Consider the following 27,952-nt stretch of genomic DNA (forward strand, 5'->3'; position numbering starts at 1 on the left):
CATGAGGTATAGAATCTTCGGTATGAATGAGGGAAATAAAAAACTTGACATGTTTGCCTCTTATATGAATTAAATATCTGATTTATAAGACACAAATGAACAAACTTCTACGGCCTGTCATGTTTTCTCAGTTTCTAATTTATTCAACCTCTGCTCAATATTGATCCTGACAAGCAGAGTGACCCAAAGATAAATTTATTCATTGCACAGTTGAGTCAGGAACAAGCCAAAAATTATAGATTTTCCCAGGCAGATGATGACAGGCAGTCAGAGGGATGACAAATGGCTGTCTTTAGATTTAGTAAGGACGGTTGGTCCAGACATTTCCGATAAAGATTGGAGTATGCTGGTCAAATACAGGTTCATCAGCGGTCATCATTAATGGTAGAGAGAGCATTGCTGTGCTGCAGACGCCTATACAGGAACTTAGGCATCAGCCCTGCAGGGGAAATAGAATTTGCTCCTTAGTATTTTGCAGCACTCCTCTAAGTGATAGCATGACATGATCATTTATCAAATAGAGACTGTCCAGAAAAGTGTCTGCTTCCTTTAGTAACTTATTGAAGAGCAGGAAAGTGAAAGCTTTTTATTAAAGACAGGAAGGCAATGAACAACCAGAGCGTATCCAAAGGGTAATCGTATTTCAGCACAGGATTAGTTTAGTCTTAAATAAACATACACTGGAGGGAGTATGTCGAAGGTCATTTATCAAGTAAAGAACAATTAACAAAACTCTAAGCACTCTTTTTATCTATATTAATTTAAAGTTCTCTAAGTGTTCTTATTAACTTTTAGATGATGGGCATCGCATTCAACACTGTAAAAAATGTGATGCATAATCCCTTCCTTATAGGTTTTCAGAGTAAGAGAAATACAATGTAACTCTCACGTAAAATAAGATAGTTATGGCTCTATTAAACACTGCCAAACAAATGCTGTTGGAGAAGGCATATTCCAGAGCCCAGAACTGAAGGCTGAGTTATAATTTATGAAGATAACTTTCTTATAAAAAGTCAACTACTTATTTGTCAATAGGTCAAGAAGTTTCTTCTTCCTGACTTAAAATGTTTTTGCTCTCTGCTGACAAAAATTAAGAGAAAGGGAATTAGTTAAGAGGTAGCAGGGCAGGCAAACAGGCAGAGAACTGACACATTTATTACTTTCTTTGTTTCAGGCACTTTATATGCCATGGCAACTAATCTTAATTAACCTCAAGTTATAGATGAAGACATAGATTTGCCTAAGGTCACACAGTAAGCAGCAGTGCCAGAAAGTTTAGGATTGCCTTATTTAAAAAAAAAAAAAAAACAATGTCTTATATTTTCACATAAATTACGTATTGGAATCCCTCAAAGTCTAGCGCAGATTAAATTTAGCGTATATATCCAAAGGAAGGGAAATTATTATTTTAAAAGCAACATGTGCACTCCCGTGTTCTCTGCAGCAATATTCACAATAGCCAAGCTTTGGAAACAACCTAAGGGCACTACTTTCGTTGAGTAATTCACTACAGATTAAATGTATCTGATATTAAAAATAAAGAACAGAACTTTGGCCACATATAAGAAATACTCAAAGTATACTTCATTTTCATTAAATAGTAGTTAAGATAAAATACACTTTTTAGAAAGCGGGGAAGGGGAGAAAGCAAGAAATGACAGACAAGGTACTGAGGAAAGAGTGACACTGGATAGGAAAAGAAATCCAAATAGGGACAAAGAGGCTGTGAAAAAAGCAAACTGAGACAGTTAGTTCTTAAATTCCGTTAATCTGTTTTCCTCACATTTATTTGGGTTGTAGACCATGGAATAACTTTATTATTCCTTGAACTATCAGTTAGCTGATTTTCTTCTTATAAGCTATAAAAACATGCAAATATTTATGATATAATGTAAAACAAAATTGTACTCACAGTACAATTATGACAATTAAAAATATGTACCCTCCCAAAAGTCCCCATGCTCAAAAAAGATTAGAAGGATACATAACAACATATTAAAAGTGATCTTTGCATGATAAGCATACAAATGATTTTTTCCCCCTTTCTTCCATTTTTCCCTTTGGTAGGTTTTTTTTTTTTTTTTTAACACTTAAAAATGAATATGCATTCTTTGTAAAATAAAAAGCAACAACACATACTCCTTACAATCACAAGGGACTGCTTACTCACTACCCCTTAATTGCCTAATCTGTAAACTTCTATGAGCTACACTAAGAATAGGGCATCTCCTGCAGGAAAAAGTTTTTTCTGAGCTGCAGTGGGGGCCATTTAAGGGAGTATGACAGAGAACAGTTGTGTGGCCCTCAACTTAGGACCTCATTTTTTTGCCTCATCTTCAGTGCCTTCTATTATCAGTATAGATTGTTTTATTCCAAATTTAGTTATTATGCACCTTTTAAGTACCGGGCTCTGGGCTAGAACTCCATGAAAGCAGTAATTACCTTTAATAACAGTAACTGACATGCTAGAAGTATTGATAAATATGAAATGCTTGTGCTTTGCTTTTTCTTCTCTAATTATAGGATTTGGAGTTTTTACTGAACAAGTTGATGAAGCTGTGGAAAATTGATCTAAATGGAAATCCTGTTTGTCTCAAACCAAAATACAGGGACAGACTGATATTGGTGTCCAAATCACTGGGTACATATTTATATTAATATAATTTTTAAGAGAATGACACCTAGTTAACTTTTTAGTTATTTTACCAGCAAGCTTTCAAAAATATAAATCTGACATCTGGATCTGTGAAAATTGTCAACTTTAAATTCAATATTTTGAATAAGAGCAAAAGTTAAAATTGACAAATAAAGCATGAAAAACATCTGCTGTTCAGAAGTAATTAAAGCACCTGATACTTATTCCTTAAGGAGGATATTTTGCTATTACCAATAAAAATGGTTAGTCATAAATGTGTAGAACTTGCTGACCTTTTGCCAAACTTTTGTTGGCACAAATCCTTTGATGATCCCAAGAGACTCCTTAGCTCTTGGTTCTGTAGATAAAATTGATCAAAGTTTTCATTGCTTGACATTTGCCAAATGTTACCCTAAGAACATACAGGAATCCCTTTCGTTTGATAGGAGAGCTGGGTGAGGAGACCCTTTATGAGATCCTTACAAATAACATTCCTGAATGTGCACCATACTGGGAGAAATGGACAAAAACACTCGATTAATAGTGACCAAGTGACACAGCATCAGAAAGATGAGCAGTGACCTCTCACGAAGGCTATGGGAGTCATTTTATGTTTTTTAGGTTACCCAGTCCTCACCAAATAGAGTGACAATCCACATATTTGGTTTACTTAGCATGAGTGGAAACAAACTTTGTATTGAGAGCAACTTATTAAAATGAAATAAATCTCATAGTTCTATAATCTTGAATTCATTACCTGGCTCCCAGTCTTGAACCATGTTCACACCTATTAACGTCAAATAAGAACATTTGAGGCCAGGTGCAGTGGCTCACGCCTGTGTTCCCAGCACTTTGGGAGGCCGCGGTAGGTGGACTGCCTGAGGTCAGGAGTTCAAGACCAGTCTGGACAACACGGTGAAACCCCATCTCTACTAAAATACAAAAGAATAGCCAGGGGTGGCAGTGTGCGCATGTAATCCCAGCTACTTGGGAGGCTGAGACAGGAGAATCGCTTGAACCCGGTAGGCAGAGGTTGCAGTGAGCTGAGATCATGCCATTGCACTCCAGCCTGGGCGACGAAGTGAGACAATGTCTCAAAAAAAAAAAAAAAAAGATCATTTGCTAAAAATGAGATGGAGACAGGTTAACGGAGGCATAGTTTCCTAGTCATTCCTCAGCTCTGTTTGGGACATTAACATGAGGAAGAAGAGATTACAATAAAAGACTTGGAATTTTCATTCCTTATCTTCATAGTATATTTTTGAAGTATGTATTGATAACATATATCTCATCCAAAAATATACTAACAAGCTATATAATTATTAATAAAAATAGATCTGGAAAGACATCAATAAATATAAGTGGCTGGAAAAACTGAGCATCAAAGAGTGACCTTTAGAGTAGAGGCAGGGTTTCACCATGTTGGCCAGGCTGGTCTCGAACTCCTGACCTCAAGTGGTCCACCCGCCTTGGCCTCCCAAAGTGCTGGGATTACAGGCATGAGCCACCGGCCCAGCCTGACACCACTTTTAAATTAGGGAGAAAAGGTTGAGGGATGGCTAATTCTAGTTATCACGACTGTGAAAGGATTTACTTTCTATCAGAAAGGCTATGTTTGAGCACAAACGCAGAAGCCTCACTCTTTGTTCTCGCAGAAGTTTACTTTTGCGAACTTATTCTCCATATGAGGAAAACTGCAAGTAGCCTAATTTCCGCTTCAGGAAGTTAAAGACATTAACTTGGCAGAAATAGGCTTAGACCGGGAAACACAAAGCAAGCAACTTACTTGTTCAGGGAAACTTTCCGGTTCTGCGACGCATGCGCTCTGCCTCCAGGAAAGTGGCAAATATGGCTGCACGAATTGGCGGCCCGGCCCACTCTGGTCACGTGTTGGGAGACAGCGGCATGGCAGCGGCCATGACGATAGGGACAACAGGCCTAGGGCAGTCAGAAGGTTTCTGGTTCCGGTTTAACTTTCGGCCTCCGTCTGGGGGCTGAAGTTTGTGAGCTGTAGTATTGAGTCCCATTTGAGCTATTGTTCTCTTTTTCCTGAAAAATGGCACTAAGAAGGAGCTGGATGAGCTGAAACCATGGATCCTTTCATAGTCGTTGATAACTAGAATTAGCCACTCTTCCTTAACCTTTTCTCCCTGATTTATCAGTGATGTCAGGCCGGGCGCGGTGGCTCATGCCTGTAATCCCAGCACTTTGGGAGGCTCCAAGGTGGGTGAGAAGACAGTGAAGAGGGTGCTGGGTTTCTCAGAGCCTACAGTGGTCACAGCAGCATTGAACTGTGTGGGGAAGAGCATGGACAAGAAGAAGGCAGCTGATCATCTGAAACCTTTTCTTGATGATTCTACTCCCTGATTTGTGGACAAACTGAGGCTGTAGGAGGAAGGCAGAAGCTCTAGGCATTCCAAGTCTAGCAGTGACGGAAGCAGAAAACGAAAGCTAAAGAAGGTGTTTGTTGATGACTCTTGAGATCTCCAAGGAATCATCAGGAGTAAAGAAGCAGCGAATACCCCGTTTTAAGGAGGTGGAAGAAGAGCCAGAGGTGATCCCTGGGCCTCCATCAGAGAGTCCTGGCATGCTGACTAAGCTCCACATCAAACAGATGATGGACGCGGCAAAATGACAAATCGAGGAAAGGAAAAAACAGCTGCGCTTCATTAGCCCCCCTACACCTCAGCCAAAGACTCCTTCTTCCTCCCAACCAGAGCAACTTCCAATTGGCCACACTATTCAGCCCTCCCAGGCTGCCACTTTCATGAATGATGCCATTGAGAAAGCAAGGAAAGCAGCTGAACTATAAGCTCGACTCCAAGCCCGGCTGGCACTGAAGCCAGGACTCATCAGCAATGTCAACATGGTGGGCCCGGCTAATCTTCACTGACATGGGCATTGCTCCCCGAAAGGGGGAGTTAAAAGACCAAATTAAACCTACACCACTGATCCTAGATGAGCAAGGGTGCATTGTAGATGCAACAGAAAAGGAGATTGAGCTGACACACTGCATGTCTACTCCTGCCAATATTCGTGCTGTTCCCTCTTCAGAGGGAACCATTCAAGCAACAGCTAAAAAAAAGCCATCAGAAGACATGGAGTCCAATACCTTTTTTGACCCCGAGTCTCCACTGTCGCTTCCCAGCGCCAGAAACGCACGTTTAAATTCCATGACAAGGGCAAATTTGAGAAGATTGCTCAGCGATTAAGGACAAAGGCTCAACTGGAGAAGCTTCAGGCAGAGATTTCACAAGCAGCTCAAAAAACACAGCCATACTTTTGACTAGGCTTGCCCTCATTGCTCCTAGGAAGGAGCTAAAGGAAGGAGATATTCCTGAAATTGAGTGGTGGGACTCTTACATAATCCCCAATGGCTTTAACCTTACAGAGGAAAATCCCAAGAGAGAAGATTATTTTGGAATCACAAATCTTGTTGAACATCCAGCCCAGCTCAATCCTCCAGTCGACAATGACACACCAGTTACTCTGGGAGTGTATCTTACCAGAAGGAACAGAAAAAACTTCAGAAACAGACAAGGAGGGAAGCACAGAAGGAACTACTAGAAAAAGTCAGGCTGGGCCTGATGCCTCCTCCAGAACCAAAGTGAGAATTTCTAATTTGATGTGAGTATTAGGAACAGAAGCTGTTCAAGACCCCACGAAGGTAGAAGCCCATGTCAGAGCTCAGATGGCAAAAAGACAGAAAGTGCATGAAGAGGCCAACTCTGCCTGAAAACTCACAGCAGAACAGAGAAAGGTCAAGAAAGTTTAAAAGCTTAAGACATTTCACAGGGGATACACATATCTGTATATAGAGTTAGAAATTTGAGCACCCCAGCCAAGAAGTTCAAGACCGAGATGGAGTTAGAAATTTCGCACCCCAGCTAAGAAGTTCAAGATTGAGGCCAATGCTGGGCAACGGTACCTGACAGGGGTGGTGGTACTGCATAAGAGTGTCAACGTGGTAGTAGTGGAAGGGGGCCCCAAGACCCAGAAGAAATTTAAGCATCTTATGCTGCATCGGATAAAGTGGGATGAACAGACATCTAACACAAAGGGAGATGATCATGAGGAATCTGATGAGGAAGCTGTGAAGAAAACCAACAAATGTGTACTATTCTGGGAGGGTACAGCCAAAGACCGGAGCTTTGGAGAGATGAAGTTTAAACAGTGTCCTACAGAGAACATAGCTCATGAGCATTTCAGAAAGCATGGGGCTGAACATTACTGGGACCTTGCACTGAGTGAATCTGTGTAGAGTCCACTGACTGAGACTACTGCAAGCCCTTGCCTCTCCCCTCTTGCCTTTGTCTCTTCTGTCCTCCCACTTACTCTGTTTCCCAACCCACTCCCACTTGTATGATCTCAGAAATTTGCCAAGCAGACATTGGGACAAAGGGAGAATATCTTGCTCCCTTCCCCAGTCAGCCTGGTGTTGCCCTTTATTCCCCTTATGTGCATATGACTAAAGAGTTTTTTAAAATAAATAATAAAAAAGAATGACCCTTATTGTAAAGTTATAAGTACTAAGACGTTTGACAATTTCTTATGGTTTGGAGAGTACTAGCTAGTTTAGTGAAAAAAAAGTACATGAAATAAGATATGGAGACAGTTTTACTTCTAGATTCTATGGTTCTAGTTTATATTCTTTGTTTCAACATTTTGTTTTGTACTTTGGGTATAACACAATATTATGGCTCATGTTTAAGTGGTAGTGTTAATATTTTCAGCAGTACAACTAATATTTTATCAGAATATTGTCATTACCCCTGAAAGAATGTGTGATCTAATAAATTTTACTACATCCTTTCTACATTCTGGGATCTAGTGGACTACATGGATAATGAGAGAAACTATCTAATTTTCAAAACTACTATACATAAATTTTATTAGAAAAAATCTATCAAGCAGAGTCCTATGGAAAGAAAGAAAAAAATTTTGAAGAAAAAAATCATCCTTCTATTAAATGAAAGTCATCTGTATTCATGTAATTAAAGAAACAATATAGGCAATATAAAATATCCTATAATAAGGGAATTGTTCAATATTTTATAATATATCCTTAAACAACAGAACACCAGCCATTAAGGAAACATAAGCCATATTTAAGGAAAAACATGGTAAAATGTTCACAACACAATATTAATAAGCAGGATGCAAAACTAATATAGAGGATTCCAATTTTATATACATATATGGAAAATAATAACATGCTAAGAAATATACAAAAGTGTTATCAGTGATTATTTCTCATTGGGAAATAATTTTTTTATTTTTTGTGTGTTTTCCAAATGTCTTACAACATGCAAAAATTATTTGTATAATTTATGAAACGCAATTTCTATCACACCTCTGTAATCCCAGGGCTTTGGGAAGCCGAGGTGAGAGGATCATTTGAGGCCAGGAATACAAGAGCAGCCTGGGCAGCATAGTGAGATCCCATCTCTAAAAAAAAAAAAAAAAGTTTTTAATTATCCAGGCATGGTGGCACATGGCTATTGTTCTAGCTACGCGGGAGGTTAAGGCAAGAGGATCACTTAAGCTAAGGAGTTTTGAGGTTGCAGTGAGCTAAGATCATGCCACTGCATTCCAGCCTGGGTGACAGAGTGAGATCCTGTCTCAAAAATAAATAAATAAACAAACATAATAAGGGGTATGGTCAGGCACGGTGGCTCATGCCTGTAATCCCAGCACTTTGGGAGGCCAAGGCAGGTGGATTGCTTAAGCTCAGGAGTTCCAGGCCAGCCTGGGCAACATGGCAAAACCTTGTCTCTACTAAAAATACAAAAAAATAGTTGGGGATGGTGGTGCACACCTGTGGTCCCAGCTACTCAGGAGGCTGAGGTGGGAGGATCACTTGAGCCCCAGGGGGCAGACGTTGCTGTAAGCCAAGATCACTCCATGCACTCCAGCCTGGATGACAGAGCGAGACCTTGTCTCACAAAAAAAAAAAAAAAAAAAAGAAGGGGGATAATAATTACAGAGCCTTTTAATGTTTTATTTAATGATGTTTCCATTGTTTATAACAAGCACATATTCTTTCTGGAATCAGAAAAAAATCTATAAATAAAATCTCAACAAAAGTACATGCGTTGTATAATTAATGTATTTTAAAAACAAATTTATTTCAGTCTATGGTGTAACTTAAGTTTCTGTGCTCTGAACCAGAAGTGCATATTTTGACTTATGTTTATATGTATATATTGTATTTTTTAAATGTATGTGTTTTTCTCCAGAATTTCTTGATGGAAAAGAAATTAAAAATATAGAAAGACAATTCCTAATGAATTGGAAAGCATCCAAAGATGCCAAGAAAATCAGCAAAAAAAGGAGCAGTAAAAATGAGGATGCAAGCAATTCACTCATAAGTAAGCACTCTGTCACTCATTAGGTGACTGCTCTTCTAGCAAAGGAAATATTCTAGGCAACAAAAAAATGCCAACAAATAAAATGGTTTTTGTTTGGTTTTTTGTTGTTGTTTTATGGGGTTTTTAAAAACTTATTTACTTAGTTGTACATAAGGACAATTTGTCTTGTATTGGAAATTTCACCTATAATGTTTATGTAAATGGTAGCCACTATGAACAACAGCTGTGTTTGGCTTTGTGTAAACATAGAGCCACAAGGGTGGGGAAAAATGTGTAATTGTATACCTGGCAAAAGTGCATGATATCAGCTATGTAAATTGTGAAACCTAAGCCACTAGTATATTTGTTAAGTAACAGTGCAAAAAGGCCAGGCACAGTGGCTCACACCTGTAATCCCAGCACTTTGGGAGGATGAGGCGGGTGGATCACCTGAAGTCAGCCGTTCAAGACCATCCTGGCCAACATGATGAAATCCTGTCTCTACTAAAAATACAAAAAATTAACCAGGCATGGTGACAGGCACCTGTAATCCCAGCTACTCAGGAGGCTGAGGCAGGAGAATCGCTTGAACCCAAGAGGCGGAGGTTGCAGTGAGCCGAGATCACGCCATTGCACTCCAGCCTGGGCAACAAGAGCAAAACCCCATCTCAAAAAAAAAAAAAGTGCAAAAATCACATTTTTCATCAGGATAGAAAATAAAAATATATCACGACCACATCTGTGGACTGTCCCCCTTCTTATGCACATACTCCAACACCTGAAAATTTGGATTATAATATACCTAAAGTTGTGTTACAAAGGACATACCAACCTCCCTTGCCTAACTAATGCAACAAAATGTAACTAAGAGTAATGTGTAACAGTTATCTTCATTTTGGAGCATCCAAGAACTGACTAGTCTGGCCAGGCACGGTGGCTCATGGCTGCAATCCCAGCACTGTGGGAGGCCGAGACAGGCGGATCACCTGAGGTCAGGAGTTCAAGACCATCCTGGCCAACATGGTGAAACCCCATCTCTACAAAAATACAAAAATTAGCCAGGCATGATGGCAGGTGCCTGTAATCCCGGCTACTCGGGAGGCTGAGGCAGGAGAACCACTTGAACCCAGGAGGTGGAGGTTGCAGTGAGCCGAGATTGCGCCATTGCACTCCAGCCTGGGCGACAGAACAAGACTCCGTCTTAAAGAAAAAAAAAAAAGAACTGACCACAGATTTTTTAGCCCATGACATTGCGATGAGCCCCTTCCTCCTTTCCATGATAGTGTTTGAATGCTAATGTTCTTGTTCTACAACTGACTAAGGGAAGGGATAAGGACATAGTGAAGGGGCTAGGCCAGGGAAATAGGAAAAGGGAAATGGGGACACTGCAGTGAGGCTTTATGCACAGATAGCGTATCCTAGGAGCTCTGTCACTCTAGGACATGGTGTCTGACACGAGGAGGAGCGTGGGTGGAGAGGCATGGAGCTCTAGTGATTTTGCCGTATCATGTTCACTGAATACAAACTATGGGCCAAGCATGGTGGTTCACACCTGTAGTTCCAGCATTTTGGGAGGCTGAGGTGGGAGGATAATTTGAGCCTAGGAGTTCAAGATCAGCTTGGGCAACACAGTGAAACCTCATCTATACAAAAAATATTTTAAAATTAGCCAGGCATGGTGGCATGTGCCTGTCGTCCCAACTACTTGGGAGGCTGAGGGAGGAAGATCACTGGAGCCTGGGAGACCAAGGCTGTAGTGAGCGTGATTGTGCCACTTCACTCCAGCCTGGGAACAGAGCAAGACCCCATCTGAAAAAAATAAAGAATATAAATTATGGAAAATCATTAAGTAGAATGGGACTTTCTTAGTTGATAATATACTCATGAGTATATTGCAATATACTGTGTTGCAATGTGAATTTCTCAAGATCTGAAACTTCTAAAATAGTCAGAAGGCATTTTTCCTCTGTTCATTCCTGGCTGGCTGTGAAGGGCAGAACTAGACCTAGGGTAAGGATTCTAGTATTTTACATATTTTCAGTATTACACCAAAGATGTCACTTTTTAAATATTTAATACCAGCCCTCACCCCAGAATTGGGCCAATTCTAAAAATAATGTAGTTTCTTTCATTTTAACTGATTTCAAAAATTCTTCCTAATTTAGGGACAACTACATTAATTGTTAACTTCAATGAAATTTGACAAAATAATAATATGTCTTTAAATTTACAACTTAAAAAAATTATAGTCTACTAACCAAAGCAATCTATACAACGCAATCCCTATAAAAATACCAATGACATTCTTCACAGAAATAGAAAAAAACTCCTAAAATGTGTGTGGAACCCCAATAACCAAAGCAATACTGAGCAAAACCAACAAAGCCAGAGCCACCACACTACTAGACTTCAAGATATACAACAAAGCTATAGTAACCAAAACACCATGGTACTGGTATAAAAACAGAAACATAGACTAGTAGAACAGAATAGAGAACCCAGAAACCAATCCACTTAGCTACAGCCAACTGATTTTTGACAAAGGTGCCAAGAACATACATTGTATCACAGCTCACTACAGCCTCCATCTCCCAGGCTCAAATGATCCTCCTGCCTCAGAACTCCCAAGTAGCTGAGATGACAGGTGTGTGCAACCATACCCGGCTAATTTTAAAATATTTTTTGTAGAGATGAGGTCTCACTGTGTTGCCCAAGCTAATCTTGAAATCCTCAGCTCAAACTATCCTCCTCTTCAATAAATGGTGATGGGAAAACTGGATATCCATATGCAGAAGAATGAAACTAGACCCCCAGCTATCATCCTATGCAAAAATCAACTTAGTATGGATCAAAGACCTAAATATAAGACCTGAAACTATAAAACTACTAGAAGAAAACAGAGGAAATGCTTCAGGACATTGGTCTGGGAAAAGATTTTATAATAGAACCTCAAAAGTACAGGCAATGAGAACAAAAATAAATGAGTGGGATTATGTCAAACTAAAAAGCTTCTGCACAGCGAAGGGAAGAGTGAAAAGACAACCTATAGAACGGGAAAAATATCTGTAAACTATTTATCTGACAGGATTATTATTCAGAATATACAAAAATTGAAACATCTCAACAGCAAAAAAACAACAATCCAGTTTTAAAATGGGCAAAGGATCTGAACAGACATTTCTGAAAAGAAGACATACAAATGGCCAACAAATAAAAGAAAGATATGCCCAGTATCACTTAATCATCAGGAATGCAAGTCAAAACCACAGTGAGGTGTCATCTCATCCCAGTTAGGATGGCTATTAACAAAAAGACAAAAAATAACAACAGCTGGCCAGGCACAGTGGCTCACGGCTGCAATCTCAGCACTTTGGGAGGCTGAGGTGGGTGGATCACTTGAAGTCAGGAGTTCAAGAACGGCCTGGCCAAGATGGTGAAACCCTGTCTCTACTGACAATACAAAAATTAGCCAGGCGTGGTGGTGCACACCTGCAATCCCAGCTACTTGGAAGGCTGAGGCACGAGAATCGCTTGAACCCAGGAGGCGGACATTGGCAGTGAGCTGAGATCGCACCACTGCACTCTAGCCTGGGTGACAGAGCGAGACTTAGTCTCAAAAAATAAAAACCAAATGCTGGTGATATGGTTTGGCTGTGTCTCCACCCAAATCTCATCTTGAATTGTAGCTTCCATAATTCCCATGTGTTGTGGGAGGGGCCTGGTGGGAGATAATTGAATTATGGGAGCAGTTTCCCCCACACTGTTCTCGTGGTAGTGGATAAGTCTCATGAGATCTGATGATTTTATAAGGAGTTTCCCCTTTTGTCTGGCTCTCATTCTCTCGTCTGTCACCATGTAAGACGTGCCTTTTGCCTTCTGCCATGATTGTGAGGCCTCCCAAGCCATGTGGAACTGTGAGTCCATTAAACCTCTTTTTCCTTATAAATTACCCAAGTCTCATGTATGTCTTTATCAGCAGCATGAAAATGGACCAATACAGCTGGTGAGGATGCAGAGAAAAGGGAGCTCTCTCATACACCGTTAGTGGGAATGTAAAGTTGTACAACCATTATAGAGAACAGAATGGAGGTTCCTCAAAAAACTACAAATAGGGGGCTGGACGTGGTGGCTTACAACTGTAATCCCAGTGCTTTTGGAGGCCAAGGCAGGAGTATGAGTTGAGACTAGGAGATCAAGACCAGCCTGGGCAACAAAGCAAGACACCATCTCTTCAAAAACATTATTTTTAAAATTAGCAGCCACGTGAGGTGGCTCATGCCTGTAATCCCAGCACTTTCGGAGGCCAAGGCAGGTGGATCACTTGAGGTCAGGAGTTCAAGACCAGCCTGGCCAACTTGGTGAAACCCCTTCTCTACTAAAAATACAAAAATTAGTGAGGCATGGTGGTGCACACCTGTAGTCTCAGCTACTGGGGAGGCTGAGACAGGAGAATCGATTGAACCTGGAAGGCGGAGGTTGCAGTGAGCCAAGATCGTGCCATTGCACTCCAGCCTGGGAAACAGAGCAAGACTCCATCTCAAAAAAGAAAGAAAGAAAATTAGCTCAGTGTGGTAGTACACACCTGTAGTCCCAGCTACTCAGGAGGCTCAGGCAGGGGGATTACTTGAGCCCAGGAGTTTGAAGCTGCAGTGAGCTATGATCATGCCACTGCACTCCTGGACAACAGAGCAAGACCCTGTCTCTTAAAAAAAAAAAAAAAGCAAGGGTGGGCGCAATGGCTCACACCTGTAATCCCAGCACTTTGGGAGGCCGAGGCAGGTGGATCATAGGTCAGGAGTTCAAGATCAGCCTGGCCAAGATGGTGAAACCTCGTCTCTACTAAAAATACAAAAAAAATTAGCTGAGCGTGGTGGCACACGCCTGTAATCCCAGCTATTCGGGAGGCTGAGGCAGAGAATTTCTTAAACCTGGGAGGCGGAGGTTGCAGTGAGCTGAGATCACACAACTGCACTTCAGCCTGGGTGACAGAGCAAGACTCCGTCTCAAAAAAAAAAAAAAAAAGCAAAACAAAACAAAAACCTACAAATAGAACTACCAGATTTAGCAATCCCACTATTGACCATCTATCCAAAGGAAAAGAAATCAGTGTATCAAGGAGACATCCACACCCTCATGTTTGTTGCAGGAGTATTCACAATAGCCAAGATACAGAATTGCCCTAAGTGTCCAACAGATGAATGGATAAAGAAAATGTGGTATGTATACACAATGGAATACTATTCAACTATAAATAAGAATGAAATCCTGTTAATCCTGTTATTCACAACAACATGGATGGAAATGGGGGACATTATGTTAAGTGAAATAAGAAACATAAAGTGAAACACGGCATGTTCTCATCTGTGAAAGCTAAAAAAAAACCAAAAAGTTGATCTCATAGAATTAAAAAGTAGAACAAGGATACTACAGACTGGGAAGGGCAGAGGGAATAAGGCAAGGGAAGAGAGAGATTTGGTAAAGGTTACAAAATTACAACCAGATACACGGAATAAACTTTAGAGTTCTATAGCAGCTGTCCCCAACCTTTGTAGCACCAGGGACTGGTTTTGTGGAAGACAATTTTTCCATGGACCAGAAGTGTGGTGGAAGGAGATATTGTTTTGGGATGATACAGGTACATTACATTTCTTGTGCACTTTATTTCTCTTTTTTTTTTTTTGAGACAGAGTCTCGCTCTGTCGCCCAGGCTGGAGTGCAGTGGTGCAATGTTGGCTCACTGCAAGCTCCGCCTCCCGGGTTCACGCCATTCTCCCGCCTCAGCCTCTCCGAGTAGCTGGGACTACAGGCGCCCGCCACCACGCCTGACTAATTTTTTGTATTTTTAATAGAGACGGGGTTTCATCGTGGTCTCGATCTCCTGACCTCATGATCCGCCCGCCTCGGCCTCCCAAAGTGCTGGGATTACAAGCGTGAGCCACCGCGCCCGGCCCACTTTATTTCTATTAACATTGCACTGTAATGTATAATGAAATCGTAATTCACCACAACGTAGAGTCAGCGGGAGCCCTGAGCTTTTTTTCCTACAACTAGATGATCCTATCTGGGAGTAATGGGAGACAGTGACAGATCATCGGGCATTAGATTCTCATAAGGAGTTCACAACCTAGATCCCTCACATGCACAGTTCACAATAGGGTTCGTGTTCCTATGAGAATCTAATGCTGTAGCAGATCTGATAGGAGGCAGAGCTCAGGTGGTAATGCGAGTTATGGAGAGCAGCTGTAAATACAGATGAAGCTTCACTCGCTCACCTGCCACTCACCTTCTGCTGTGCGGCCCAGTTTCTAATAGGCCACAGACCAGGACCATTGGGGTTGGGGACCCCTGCACTATAGGATGACCGTAGTTAACAATCATATATAGTTTCAAATAGCTAGAAGGAGAATATTGAATGTTGCCAACACAAAGAAATGATAAATGTTTGAGATGATATATATGCTAATTTCCCTGATTTGATCACTATACATTATATGTATTGCAACATCACTATGTACCCTATAAATATGTACAATTATGTCTCAACTAAATTTTTTTAAATTAGCCATTTAATTTTCCCAAAACAGTCCTTATTAATCTCTTTATAATCTAGTGTGAGCTCCAACTAACAAAAACAATTTTTTTTTTTTGATAGAGTATCTCTCTGTCACCCAGGCTGGAGTGCAGTGGCACGATCTCAGCTCATTGCAACCTCTGCCTCCCAGGTTCAAGCAATTCTCCTGCCTCAGCCTCCCTAGTAGCTGGGATTACAGGCGTGTGCCACCACACCTGACTACTTTTTGTATTTTTAGTAGATGGGATTTCACCATGTTGGCCAGGCTGGTCTTGAACTCCTGAACTCAAGTGATCCACCCACCTCGGCCTTCCAAAATCCTGGGATTACAGGCATGAGCCACTGCGCCCCACCCAAAAACAATGTTTAAAGTCATATAGATAAATTAACAACAAACTATCTGAAAAGAAATTATGAAAATAATCCCATTTACAATAACAACAAAAGAATAAAATACCCAGGAATAAATTTAATTAAGGAGGTGAAAGACATATGCTGAAAACTACAAAACATTGATGAAAGAAATTAAACAAGACATCTTCTGCAATGTCTGCTTATAAATTTTAAAAGAAATTAAACAAGACACAAATGAAAAGACACTTCATGTTCATGAACTGAAGACTCAATATTGTAAAATATCCATAAGACCAAAAGTGATCCACAGATTCAATGCAATTTCTATCAAAATCCCAATGGCATTTTTTATAGAAATAGAAAAAAGCAATTCTAAAATTCATATGGAACCACTGAAGACCACAAATAGCCAAATCAATCTTAAGAATGAAGAACAAAGCTGAAGGCATCACATTTCTTAATTTTGAAATATATTACATAGATACAGTAATCAAAAGAGTATGGTACTGGCAGAAGACAGACATATAGAGAAATGGAACAGAATAGAGTGCCCAGGAAAAAAATCCATGCATATGTAGTCAATTGATCTTTGACAAGGTGCCTAGACTACACAATGGGGAAAGAAAAGTCCCTTAAACAAATAGTGGTTTTTGTTCCTCCAAAGAAGACATACAAATTTCTCCAAAGAAGACATACAAATGGCCAACAGGTATATGAAGAAATACTCAATGTCAGTAATCATCAGGGAAATGCAAATCAAAATAGATATGAGCTATCACCTCACACCTGTCAGGATGGCTTTTTTTTTTTTTTTCGAGACAGAGTTTTACTCTTGTTGCCTAGGCTGGAGTGCAATGGCATGATCTCAGCTCACTGCAACCTCTGCCTCCTGGGTTCAAGCAATTCTCCAGCCTCAGCCTCCCGAGTAGCTGAGATTACAGGCATGTACCACCACACCCGGCTAATTTTGCATTTTTAGTAGAGATGGGGTTTCGCCATATTGGTCAGACTGGTCTCCAACTCCTGAACTCAAGTGATCCACCTGCCTCGGCCCCCCAAAGTGCTGGTATTACAGACAAGAGCCATTGTGCCCAGATGGCTATTATTTTAAAAAAGGCAACGTGTGTTACAGAGGATGTGAAGAAACTGGAACCTTTGCACACTGTTGGTGGGAATGTAAAATGGTGCAGCCACTATAGCAAACAGTATGAACATTCCTCAAAAAGTTAAAAATAGGACTGCCATATGACCCAACAATCCCACTTATGGATATTTATCCAAAAGAATTGAAATCAGGATTTCCAAGAGACATCAGTACTCCTATGTTCATTGCAGCACTATTCACAATAGTCAAGATGAGGAAACAAGGTACACAGACATTGGACAGATGAATGGATAAAGGAAGTATATATTAAATGGAACATAGAACACTACTCAGCTTTACAAAGAGAGGAAATTCTGCAGTATGTGACAACATGGGTGAGCCTTGAGGATATTATGCTAAGTGAAATGAGCCAGGTCAAAGAAAGACAAATACTGATTCAACTTATATAAGATACCTAAAATAGTTAAATTCATAGACTCAAAGAGTGGAGTGCTATTGCCAGCAGCTGAGGGGAGGAAAGGGAGACTTATTAATCAATGGGCATAAAGTTTCGGCCAAAGAAGATGAATAAACTCTAGAGATCTACTATACGACATTGTACCTAAGGTAAAAAAAAAAAAAAAAAATGTACATTTAAAACTTTGTTAAGAGGGTAGATTTTGGCTGGGCGCGGTGGCTCACGCCTGTAATCTCAGCACTTTGGGAGGCTGAGGCAGTCAGATCACTTGAGGTCAGGAGTTCAAGACCAGCCTGGCCAATATGGCGAAACCCCGTCTCTACCAAAAATACAAAACAATTAGCTGGGTGTGGTGGCGTGCCCCTGTAGTCCCAGTTACTTGGGAGGATGAAGCAAGAGAACTGCTTAAACCTGGGAGGCAGAGGCTGCAGTGAGCCAAGATGGCACCACTGCACCCCAGCCTGGGTGACAGAGCAAGACGTCATCTCAAAAAACAAAAAAAAAAAAAAAAAAAAAAGGAGGGTAGATCTCATGTTAAATAGTTTTGCTACAATTTTTAAAAGTCCATATAGAATGTTATAGTATGTAAGTTTCATTTCAGACCTTGTAGTAGTTGCTGTTATGATAATTATTAATAATTTAAAATGGAAAGCACTCAGAATTAGAAGGCAAAGAAGAGGGGGCAAGGGAAGAAAAAAGAACTGACATTTACTGTGCTAAACATTTCAGATATTTACACACATTATTGCATTTAATCATTATAACCTGTGAGGCAGAAGATCATTATATGCATTTTGCAGATGAGAAAGTTCAGTTTCAGAAAATGAAGTGACTTGTCTTGAGTTTACAAAGCTAGCAGGGGGCACAGGCTAAATTAAGCTGGGATATAAGGACAATTAATGTTCTAAAGCAATAATGCTCTACTTAGAAATTCACTTCAATTTGGTGGGAATTTGGGAAAATAACAGATGTGGAAATATGTGATGCGTAAACAATTTTTATAACTAAAAAGGAGCTAGAGGAAATAGGATAATACAACAAATTTCAAAATTTTAAAAGGAGTACTCAAATAGATTACATAATTTACTATATTGAAAAATGGTCTTGGCCGGGTGCGGTGGCTCATGCCTGTAATCCCAGCACTTTGGGAGGCTAAGGCAGGCAGATCACCTGAGGTCAGGAGTTCAAGACCAGCCTGGCCAACATGGTGAAACCCCGTCTCTACTAATAGTACAAAAATTAGCCGGGTGTGGTGATGGGCGCCTATAATCCCAGCTACTAGAGAGGCTGAGGCAGGAGAATCATTTGAACCCAGGAGGCAAAGGTTGTAGTGAGCCAAGATCGTGCCACTGCACTCCAGCCTGGGTGACAAGATGACACTCTGTCTTGAAAAAAAAATGGTCTCTAAAATCAATTAAAATAAAATTTAAAGTGGACACACTGAGTAGCTGCAGCAGAAAATTTTCTGAGCTTTTCTCAGGAGTACTTGGTTATTCTTCGCTGGCCATTTGTAGGTCCTCCCTACCCTTTGCCCATATTTGCCATCCCCATCCAAACAGATGGTACAAACCTGGAACTCTCAGGCTTAAAAGCAGTGACATCCCTGTACACATGTATGTAATATATAATAACTCTATCCTTTTGTATATGTCCAATAGCATACTATATGGTCTTTATGCAAAGACTCTTTTATAACTGTGCAAGAGAAAGGGAAAGCATAAATTAAAATCTAGAAAATATATTATGTATTTTCAAAATCTACAGTACACCTACCTTTCAGGTCTTTAGAAGAGTTAAGATGAACCTTTTAAAGGCACCTCTGTACAACCAAATATATTGTAAGGGAACAGGAATTCTTAAAAAGATGATAATAATTTTTGTACTTCCTAATCTTTTATGTATTTTGATAGCCTTGTAAATTTGGAGCTCTATATTGGGGATTACGGTAAAATTATAGGAATTATTATAACCTCTAACTTCAAGGATCTTACAATTTAAAAATCTTATCCCAAGTATAGCCATATAGCTATATAACACAAAATTGTAAACATACTTTAATATCTTAATAAAATCCAAAATATACTCACATCTTTTAGCACTTTCTTTTATAGCACTTCTATAGAAAAATTCATAACAAACATTTAATAAACATTTATTAAGCACCTCGAATGTGTCCAAGAATATGCCAGCCACTGTGAATTAGAGGTGAATAGGGCTGTCCCCACTTAAAAGGAAATTACTGCTGGAAAGGGAGGAGGATCTGAAAGCAGGTAAATGATTTGGAATGTTAAGTGCCAGAATAAAGGTATGGACATATCCCCAAAACGATACACGACTAATTTACTCCCTACAAGTTAAACAATTTGAAAAAATAAACTAACTCAGAACAGTAAAATTAAGGGCAGTTAATATTCATATTAATGTTGGCACGCTCATTTTATTTTATTTTTAAGAGTTGACCATGAACTTTCCTGTATAGGTTTTTGTATATGAAAGTCTGTGCTATTTTTTCCTTGGGTTATTAATTTTATTACTAGTTTTCCTGTGTATTCATTTAGCTTTATTTAATTTTTAGATAATCTAATATTGTTATACCCTTTTTTACAATTTAGTTATTAATTTCAAAGCAGAATGCTTTTATTTCTTTGTGTGCTACAGGTAACTTCAAAACAATGCATCACATAGTTCCTGTTTATTACCCACAGGTGGGTAAGCCAAAATTAGTCTTTTTCTCTGAAATACAGAGATACCCTGTAAATGGAAATGCATCTCCAGAAAGTTCCCAAGAAGATTACACTAAAATTATTGAAGAGATGGGGTAGGTTCTTTCAAATATTTATGTGACTTTATCTTTTTGGTGGGGAGGAGACATCTTCACAGTAAACAAAGAGGAACAGAGGCCATCCAATCTGTCTCCTAGTTCTTTGTTCTCAATCCTTTTTGGCCAAACATACAAAGAAAGAAAAAAAAGTTCATTGTTGGTCTGCCCAAACAGTCAGAAAGTTACAATGGGAAGGGGTGTTTCCAGAAGACTTGGGAGTTAGACTGGATACACCCACTGAGGTAAGGTAGGGGACTCAGGAAGGTCCCAGAGGCAGTAGGTAAAGATGTCTCAGTGATCAGGGATTCTGTTAAAGGAGCCTGAGGCCTAGCTGATGATGAGTAGTCCACCAGTGGGTGGGCAACTTCAGAGCATATGGTTGCAGAAAGTCCAGAGGCCTACAGAATTAGGCTACTTTCACCACTTCTACAAACAAGATTTTTAAGCTGTTGTCTCTGAAGGAGGCAGAAGTTTCTCCTGATGAGGAAAAATTTGCTTTTTGGTTTAAAAAGGTATTGCTTTGATGGAAAAATAAACCAGAGCTGGGGACAGTGGTTCACGCCTGTAATCCCAGCATTTTGGGAGGCTTAGGTGGGCAGATCATTTTAGTCCAGGAGTTCAAGACCAGCCTGGCCAACATGGAGAAAGCCATTCTCTACAAAAAAAAAAATACAAAAATTAGCTGGACCTGGTGGTGTATGCCTTTAGTCCCAGCTACTTTGGAGGCTGAGGTGGGAGGGTCACTTGAGCCTGGGAGACAGAGGCTGCAATGAGCTGAGATCGCTCCACTGCACTCCAGCCTGGGCAACAGAGTGGGACCACACCTCAATAAATTAAATAAATAAATACCCATACCAGAAAGTAACTTCATTTATATATAAAACATGAGACATCTGCCATATGCTGGGCAACACTGAATATAAAAACTCAAATAAGATAATCCTGATCTCAAATATTTTACCACAAGCTAGCTGGGGAGTCAAATATGATATAATTACTCTATAGTGTGATAAATGCTATGGGCTTTAAAAACCAGATCCTAATACATCTTATAAATTTTGCATTAAACTTATTTTTTCATTTATAATCAATATAATGATTGCTGTATTGATCCTTCCAACCCAATCAGATTAGTGATCGCAATATACTAAAGGCCAATAGCATATTTCATTGAGAAAGTAAACAGAGCCAGGGGACATACTTTGGAATCGTTTTCCTTTTCCCAGAACTGCCTGCTGAAGGTCAAGTGGGCTTATCATGACACGCTCTTTGCAGGGTCCCATCAAGGGATGATGATTTAGAATTGCCTAGTACAGCCCACCTCAAGAAGCCCTGTGAACATTACTGCTGCACTGTCCTACCCCTATTCCCTGCAGAGTGGCTCAGGCTTGCTGGGATGCAGTCTTAGGAGAGAGAAGGTCTGTGGGTATGGAAAATGCTTTATTTGGGGATAAGTGAAAGGATTTGCAGGGAGTCCTCGTTTTGGTCTTGCCTCCTCTCCATTCACAATAAAACAGGAGCTATGTGAGACATTTACTGCTTATGTCCATTGTCATTAATACCAAACCATTGCCTACTTGTCCACAGGCAATATGGACACAATAGTTTCTTAAAGATTTACACAACTGTTACCAATTCCACAACAGCGTTCTTAAGTTTTGTTTCTTTGCCAAGCATTTTGAAAAATCTTGCTAGTATATCATCAAGGAAGAAAATAAAACAATAAAAATGTACACAGCTTCAGAAAACAATGTTGATGAATTCTATATACATTGCCACATGCATTGTTAGATCAATAGTGAGCTGTGGCCCATTCCACATATTCTATAGCCCCAAGCAAAGCTCAAGTCACTAGGAGTGCACTGATAAAACATCAAATAAATCACTCTACCCTCATTTTCCTAACTACGAACACTAAATACAGAACTAAATGCATTTTTTAAAATACAAACTACTATGTACTGCAAAGATATGCTATCCTAAATGAAGCCAGCAAACCAGAAGGGTTCTGTGAGAACGTAAGAATGTCCTGCCTCTGCCACCATCAAGTGAAGCCAATTACGTTCAATCCTGAGTCTTCAATTTTATCCTGTGGAAAAGCATTACATAAATTTTTAAATGCTTATTATTTCCTCAGGCAATACTTTCACCTTAGGTATGCCAAAATATTGTTTTAGTATATCAAAAGATTTAATCCGTATTAAATGAGATTATCAGTTCTACCTCTCTTTAATAAAAGGTAATCAAATATATTACAGAGTTTCATCAAACTCTTGATACAGATTTTTAGGGCATGCCTTTTGCTAATTTTAGTAATTTAACATAAATCTAGGAGATAATGAAAATACAGCTAGAAGATCAGTAAAGTGTTAAAAACAAAATACTCAGCCTAAACACAAAGAACAGATTTTTAGTTTCCAAAAAATTGATTAAAGCTACCCCTTGCCTTAATTACTTTAAGGGAAAGAATGAGCTGGCATCAGCAGACGTGTCCCTACACTCTATATTTAATATTCAAGGTGGGGAGCCTGCTCAGAGGTGGAAATAAGCTTACAGTGCATCTTCCAAAAAGCTAAAGGTATGTGCCCCACACTCCTTTAGGGTTCTACACACTGGGGGCTGTGCCTGTATCCTATGTGGAGCCAGTGAAGCAACATCTGTCCAAAGACAGGGGAATGTTTTCCACCTCTTTTATAAATGCGTGCAATCTGTGCTCATGTATATTTATACAAGCCTGCTTTCTCTACTGGGAGGAAAAAGTCAGACTCATTGACGTTGTTTTTGACCCTCAAACTGAACTTGATACTATCAATGTATACTTTAATTAAAGATTAGGTCAAACCTATTTTTTATTTAAAGGCTGATTCTGAACAAATGCCTTCACTGTTCAATTTTTTAAAATATGGTATTAAACAAACAAAAAGGTACACATTATTGCTTCTTTCTGTGTTTGTCACAGTAAATACTTCTGACAGATGTTTCCTCTCTTTGCAAACATGCTAGGAGGTGCTTGAACCTTAGTAATTTTAAAATAGACATTAAATGCATTTATATATTGCATATAAAATCCACCGAGAATACTGTGTAGCACCATACAATGAAAAACAAATTGTTACTTGATTATTTAACTATCTTTCAAACCCAAGCAATGTTAATAGAGTCAATCCATCTCTTTTGTTAACGTAAAAATAGTAACTTTCTAGCTGGGTAAAAATGCCCTTAATTTCAGATACCTTTAAGGAATACAAATCACTGGGACGCATAATTCACAGGAAATATTCACTGCATATTATTTAGCTATTTATAAAATATCTAGTACCCTTTGTTAGAATATGGAAGCATTAGGTTTCTTTGAATTAAAAAGTGAACTTGAATAACAGTTAAAACAACTTTCCTTCACTGTTAAGGTTATGTTTGAACAGTTCTAACAACAGATCTATGTGCTTAGGAAAGAATTTTTAAAACTCAGATATTTTTAGTCACAAAACTCTGGAATGATGTTATATAAACTCACTTGCAAATTTTGCTTTGTTAAATGTAACAGTCTATTTAATTTTATATGCAAAATAAGCTTATGTGTATCAGTAATGTAGGTATAATGTTAATATTTGGATATGCAGTTCTCAAAGAACCATTTTGAAATTAGGATACTCCCCTCCTTCCCAAAAAAAGCACAATAGTGATAAGCAACATAGTTTTTTTAGGCTGGGTGAGGTGGCTCATGCCTATAATTCCAGCACTTTGGGAAGCTGAGAAAGGAGAGAGGATTGCTTGAGGCCAGGAGTTCGAAACCAGCCTAGGCAACACAATGAGACCTCATCTCCATAAGAAAAAATTTCAGGTGTAGTGGCATGTCTCTGTAGTCCCAGCTACTCGGGAGGCTAAGGTGAGAGGATTGCTTGAGCCCAGGAGGTTGAGGCTGCAGTGAGCAGCGATTGTGCCACTGCACTCCAGGCTGAGCGACAGTGCAAGACCTTGTCTCAAAAAACAAAAACTTTTTTTAGTTAAAACAGACTAGTTTTAGTTAAAACAAGCTAGTTTTTGTGACTTCTGATCTCAACTCGGTCAATGGTTTACTCTGTGAACAAGAGTTATGTAAGACCTAATTCAAAAGAATTATATTATTTTCCATTTTAAAATGCCTATATTTTGAAAGCTGAATCTTCATTATCCAAACAAAATTTTTTTTTTTGGAGACGGAGTCTCGCTCTGTCACCCAGGCTGGAGTGCAGTGGCGTGATCTCGGCTCACTGCAAGCTCCACCTCCCCGGGTTCATGCCATTCTCCTGCCTCAGCCTCCCAAGTAGCTGGGACTACAGGCGCCCGCCACCATGCCCGGCCAGTTTTTTGTATTTTTAGTAGAGACAGAGTTTCACTGTGTTAGCCAGGATGGTCTCGACCTCCTGACCTCGTGATCCGCCCGTCTTGGCCTCCCAAAGTGCTGGGATTACAGGCGTGAACCACTGCACCCGGCCTATCCAAACAAATTTTAAAAGACAACGGAACTCTTTTAAGAATACTATAAGCCCCATTTAAACTTTTTTGTACAGACCGGGTCTCACTATACTGTCCAGGCTGGTCTCAAACTCATACTTAAGCAATCCTCCCATCTCAGCCTCCCAAAGTGCTGGGAATGCAGATGCAAACCACTGTACCCAGCCAGTTTGACATATTCTTATAACGTTAAGCTGGGCATGGTGGTACATGCCTGTAGTCCCAGCTACTTAAGAGGCTACGGTGGAAGGATCACTTGGAAGATGACTTGATCCCCGGAGTTCAAGCCTGTAGTGAGCTATGATCACACTACTGCACTCCAGCCTCCTTCAAAAAAAAAAAAGGCAAACATACATTTAACACTTCTAGCAGCTAGTGGTTCACTCCTGGTTATTTTCCCAAGTGAAATGAAAACGTATACTCACAAAAACCTGTACCTGAACATTTATAATATTATTCATAATCACCAAAAACTGGAAACAATCCAAAGGTTTTCTTTCTTTTTTTTTTTTTCTTTTTCTGAGACAGAGTCTCACTCTGTCGCCCAGGCTGGAGTGCAGTGGCGCAATCTCAACTCACTGCAATGCCAAAGGTTTTCATCTGAGAAATGGATAAACAAACTGTGGTACATCTATACGATGGAATACTATTCAGCAATACAAAGGAATGAACTAGTGATATACTCAACAACTTGGATCTCAAAAGCATTATGCTAAGTGAAAGAAACCAGACTCAAAAGGCTACAGACTATACAATATACTTCTATTTGTATGACTTTCTGGCAAAAGCAAAAACTACAGAGACAGAAAACAGATCAGCGGTTGCCAGAAACTGGAGGCGGGAGAAAGGGTTGACTGCAAAGGGTCAGCACAAGATAATTTTGGAGAATGAGAGTAATGTTCTGTATCTTTATTGCATTGATGGTTATAAGACATATGTTTATGAAAGCTTGCTGAACTGGGTGAATTTACACTGAAAAGGGTGAATTTAACTATGTAAATTACAATTTAAACAATGAGAGAAATAGTTGAAATGTGAAAAAAGTACTAATTAATCTACTGTTTTATATACATATAAAACATTTATATACATATTAAACATTTATATATTAAAAACAATATGGAATAAATTGATATGTATGATTATTTTGCATTATAAGGACAATCTGGATGCAAAATACAAGAAGCCCCAGACACCTCAAATTTGCCTCATCTTAGACCTGGTCCACCTTTCCTCTAATATTATTTCCATACCTCTCACAAATCATAGATTTTTCACATTCTTCACTACACCAAGAGGAAAATCTTTGTTTCTGCTTCCTTTTTAAAGCCTGGCAAGATTCACACTGTTTGGTGATTAATCATTAGCCTTTAATATTGTTATTGTGTCCTAGATTCTATATGTTTGCTACCTTTTGGGGATACTTTCATTTTTTTAATTTAATGCTTTTTTTCCCTCTCTATAAATACAGGAATCTTTCTTTGAAGCAATCTGAAAGCTTGCTGACAAAAAATGATGTGCGTGAACCTCACCTTTTCCATAACCCCAAAGAAAAAGAAAATTTGTTTGTGGAAAATGAGTAAATTCAGCCTCAAGTGACAGGAAACGTTTTGATTTTGTTTTTAACTTTATAGGACTAAGCAACAATATCTTTTGTGGGTTTGTAGCTTTATGGTATCTCATAACATAAGAAAAACTTTTAAGTTATTGTTTGATTTGCTGCTTTATAGAATCTGAAACATTGCTTTCCACCTGTGAATTCAGGGATCTAGTTGCTTTATTCCTCATTACATACAATTTACTGGGAAAATATGTACTTTTTCATTCAGCAATAGAAGTCCCTTCGAGGGTGCGATCACAGCTCACTGAAGCCTTAACCTCCTGGGCTCACGAGATCCTCCTGTCTCAGCCTTCGGGGTAGCTGGGACTACAGATATGAGCCACTGCACTGGGCCCCTTTTTGAATCAATAGAATATCGGTGTACTTCTTTCTAAAGTGTAAATCTAATTACAGTTATTGGGTGGGAATTGAGATGAAAGCCTAAGTACCATTCTGACTCACTAATGTACTTAATTTGTGGGCCAGTACATCCAAATAGTGCCACCAGGACTGCTGACGGCTTGGTTACAGTAGTTCCAACTTAGAAATCTACTGGAAAGTATGAAATGATGGTGCATATACAAGAGCGCCGTTTCTTTAGTGACATTTTAAATTTGATATTCCGTTTGACCCCAAAGAATATAAGAAAATATCCTGCTCTTGGCTTGAGCCCGAGAGTTGGAGGCTGAGGTGAGCCGAGATGGCACCACTGCACTCCAGCCTGGGCGACAGAGACCCTGTCTCAAACACAAAAACAGAAAATGTCCTACTCTGAGAACTGCAGGCATTGTTTCGAGTGTGTTCTAATTATGTTACTGGAAAGTACTCAGATTTCACCTGCGAAGGCGACAGGTCCAGGACCTACAGAAACCGCTGCGGATTGGGGCGGCCGGGGGCCCACGGCTTCCTGGGGCGACTCTCAACAGGCCCTGGGGCGCAGCGTCCGCTTTCTAAAGAAGCCTGGGATCGGGTCCTGCCTCGCTGCAAGTCACGCTTCCCGTGGGTCCACAAGTGCAAAACCAGAAAAGAATGTTTCGCCCAAATAATTAAAGAGCGGTGGCCCCTGCGGGGGCAGCGGAGGCGGTCAGCAGGGTCCGCGTCCCCGGGGAGAAGCGCCCACGATCCAAGGGCTGTCTGCTCTAGGAACTTCTTAAAGAATTACAGACACTGAGAGCATTCGGGGTCTGGTAGGAAGTGCAGTGTATCTCCCAGCTTTAGGGTAACTAGGGCAGCATGAATCTTTTACCTCGTGGTAGAACAAACGGCTAGCGCCTCGATGTGGTGCGCTCGACTTTTCCTCACAGAGCCTAAAAGTCACGCTCAACCAAACGGCAGCGTTCCCGCCTCAGCTGGGCACCGGCCTAGAAGCGGCCTGGAATCAGACTGGATCCGAGGAGGTAGGACCTCGGCAGCGCGAGGTTAACCACAGGCCTCACCCGCGGCCTCCAGCCCGGCCCCACGGGAGCCGGCGGCAGACACCTCAAACTCTCCACACGCCGCCCTCAGCGAGGCGCCTCGGGGAAAGCAGCGTGAGGCGCTGAACCGAGGGGCGGGGCCAGGAGGAC

General features: G+C 40.1%; 3 protein-coding genes across 8 annotated transcripts in view; 2 read left to right on the plus strand and 1 right to left on the minus strand.

Moving 5' to 3' along the window:
- Window positions 1-26,490, plus strand: part of PPP1R42 (protein phosphatase 1 regulatory subunit 42) — a 53,011-nt gene extending 26,521 nt beyond the window's left edge. The window contains exons 5-8 of one of the 2 annotated variants that reach the window (XM_055286175.2): window positions 2,524-2,641; window positions 8,875-9,006; window positions 20,131-20,290; window positions 26,259-26,370. In XM_055286175.2, the coding sequence (XP_055142150.1) occupies window positions 2,524-2,641; window positions 8,875-9,006; window positions 20,131-20,290; window positions 26,259-26,370 (522 nt within the window). Of the gene's footprint in view, window positions 1-2,523; window positions 2,642-8,874; window positions 9,007-20,130; window positions 20,291-26,258 lie in introns of both variants that reach the window. The other variant, XM_055286176.2, reaches the window with a different exon arrangement.
- Window positions 121-27,875, minus strand: LOC129486368 (amino acid transporter heavy chain SLC3A2-like). 5 transcript variants are annotated; one of them, XM_063643270.1, is made up of 4 exons: window positions 10,538-10,650; window positions 7,989-8,083; window positions 4,422-4,573; window positions 121-439 (listed from the first exon to the last, which is right to left on the minus strand). In XM_063643270.1, exons 1-4 carry the CDS (start codon window positions 10,626-10,628, stop codon window positions 427-429), a joined length of 351 nt encoding a protein of 116 aa, XP_063499340.1. In that variant the 5' UTR covers window positions 10,629-10,650; the 3' UTR covers window positions 121-426. The 5 variants fall into 5 exon arrangements, 1 of the variants encoding a protein (XP_063499340.1); XR_008658942.2 differs by lacking the exons at window positions 7,989-8,083; window positions 10,538-10,650 and adding an exon at window positions 27,634-27,875; XR_008658939.2 differs by lacking the exons at window positions 7,989-8,083; window positions 10,538-10,650 and adding an exon at window positions 27,634-27,875 and having other exon boundaries at window positions 4,422-4,629.
- Window positions 5,155-7,087, plus strand: LOC129486366 (U4/U6 small nuclear ribonucleoprotein Prp3). Its single transcript, XM_055286174.2, is given in 8 exon segments — window positions 5,155-5,525; window positions 5,527-5,758; window positions 5,761-5,913; window positions 5,916-6,140; window positions 6,143-6,241; window positions 6,244-6,414; window positions 6,417-6,467; window positions 6,514-7,087. Coding segments are annotated over 8 exon segments (1,617 nt in total). The 5' UTR covers window positions 5,155-5,222; the 3' UTR covers window positions 6,897-7,087.
- Window positions 27,876-27,952: the final 77 nt, after the last annotated feature.

This window comes from Symphalangus syndactylus, chromosome 7 (genome assembly GCF_028878055.3).
Source record: "Symphalangus syndactylus isolate Jambi chromosome 7, NHGRI_mSymSyn1-v2.1_pri, whole genome shotgun sequence".
NCBI lineage: Eukaryota > Metazoa > Chordata > Mammalia > Primates > Hylobatidae > Symphalangus > Symphalangus syndactylus.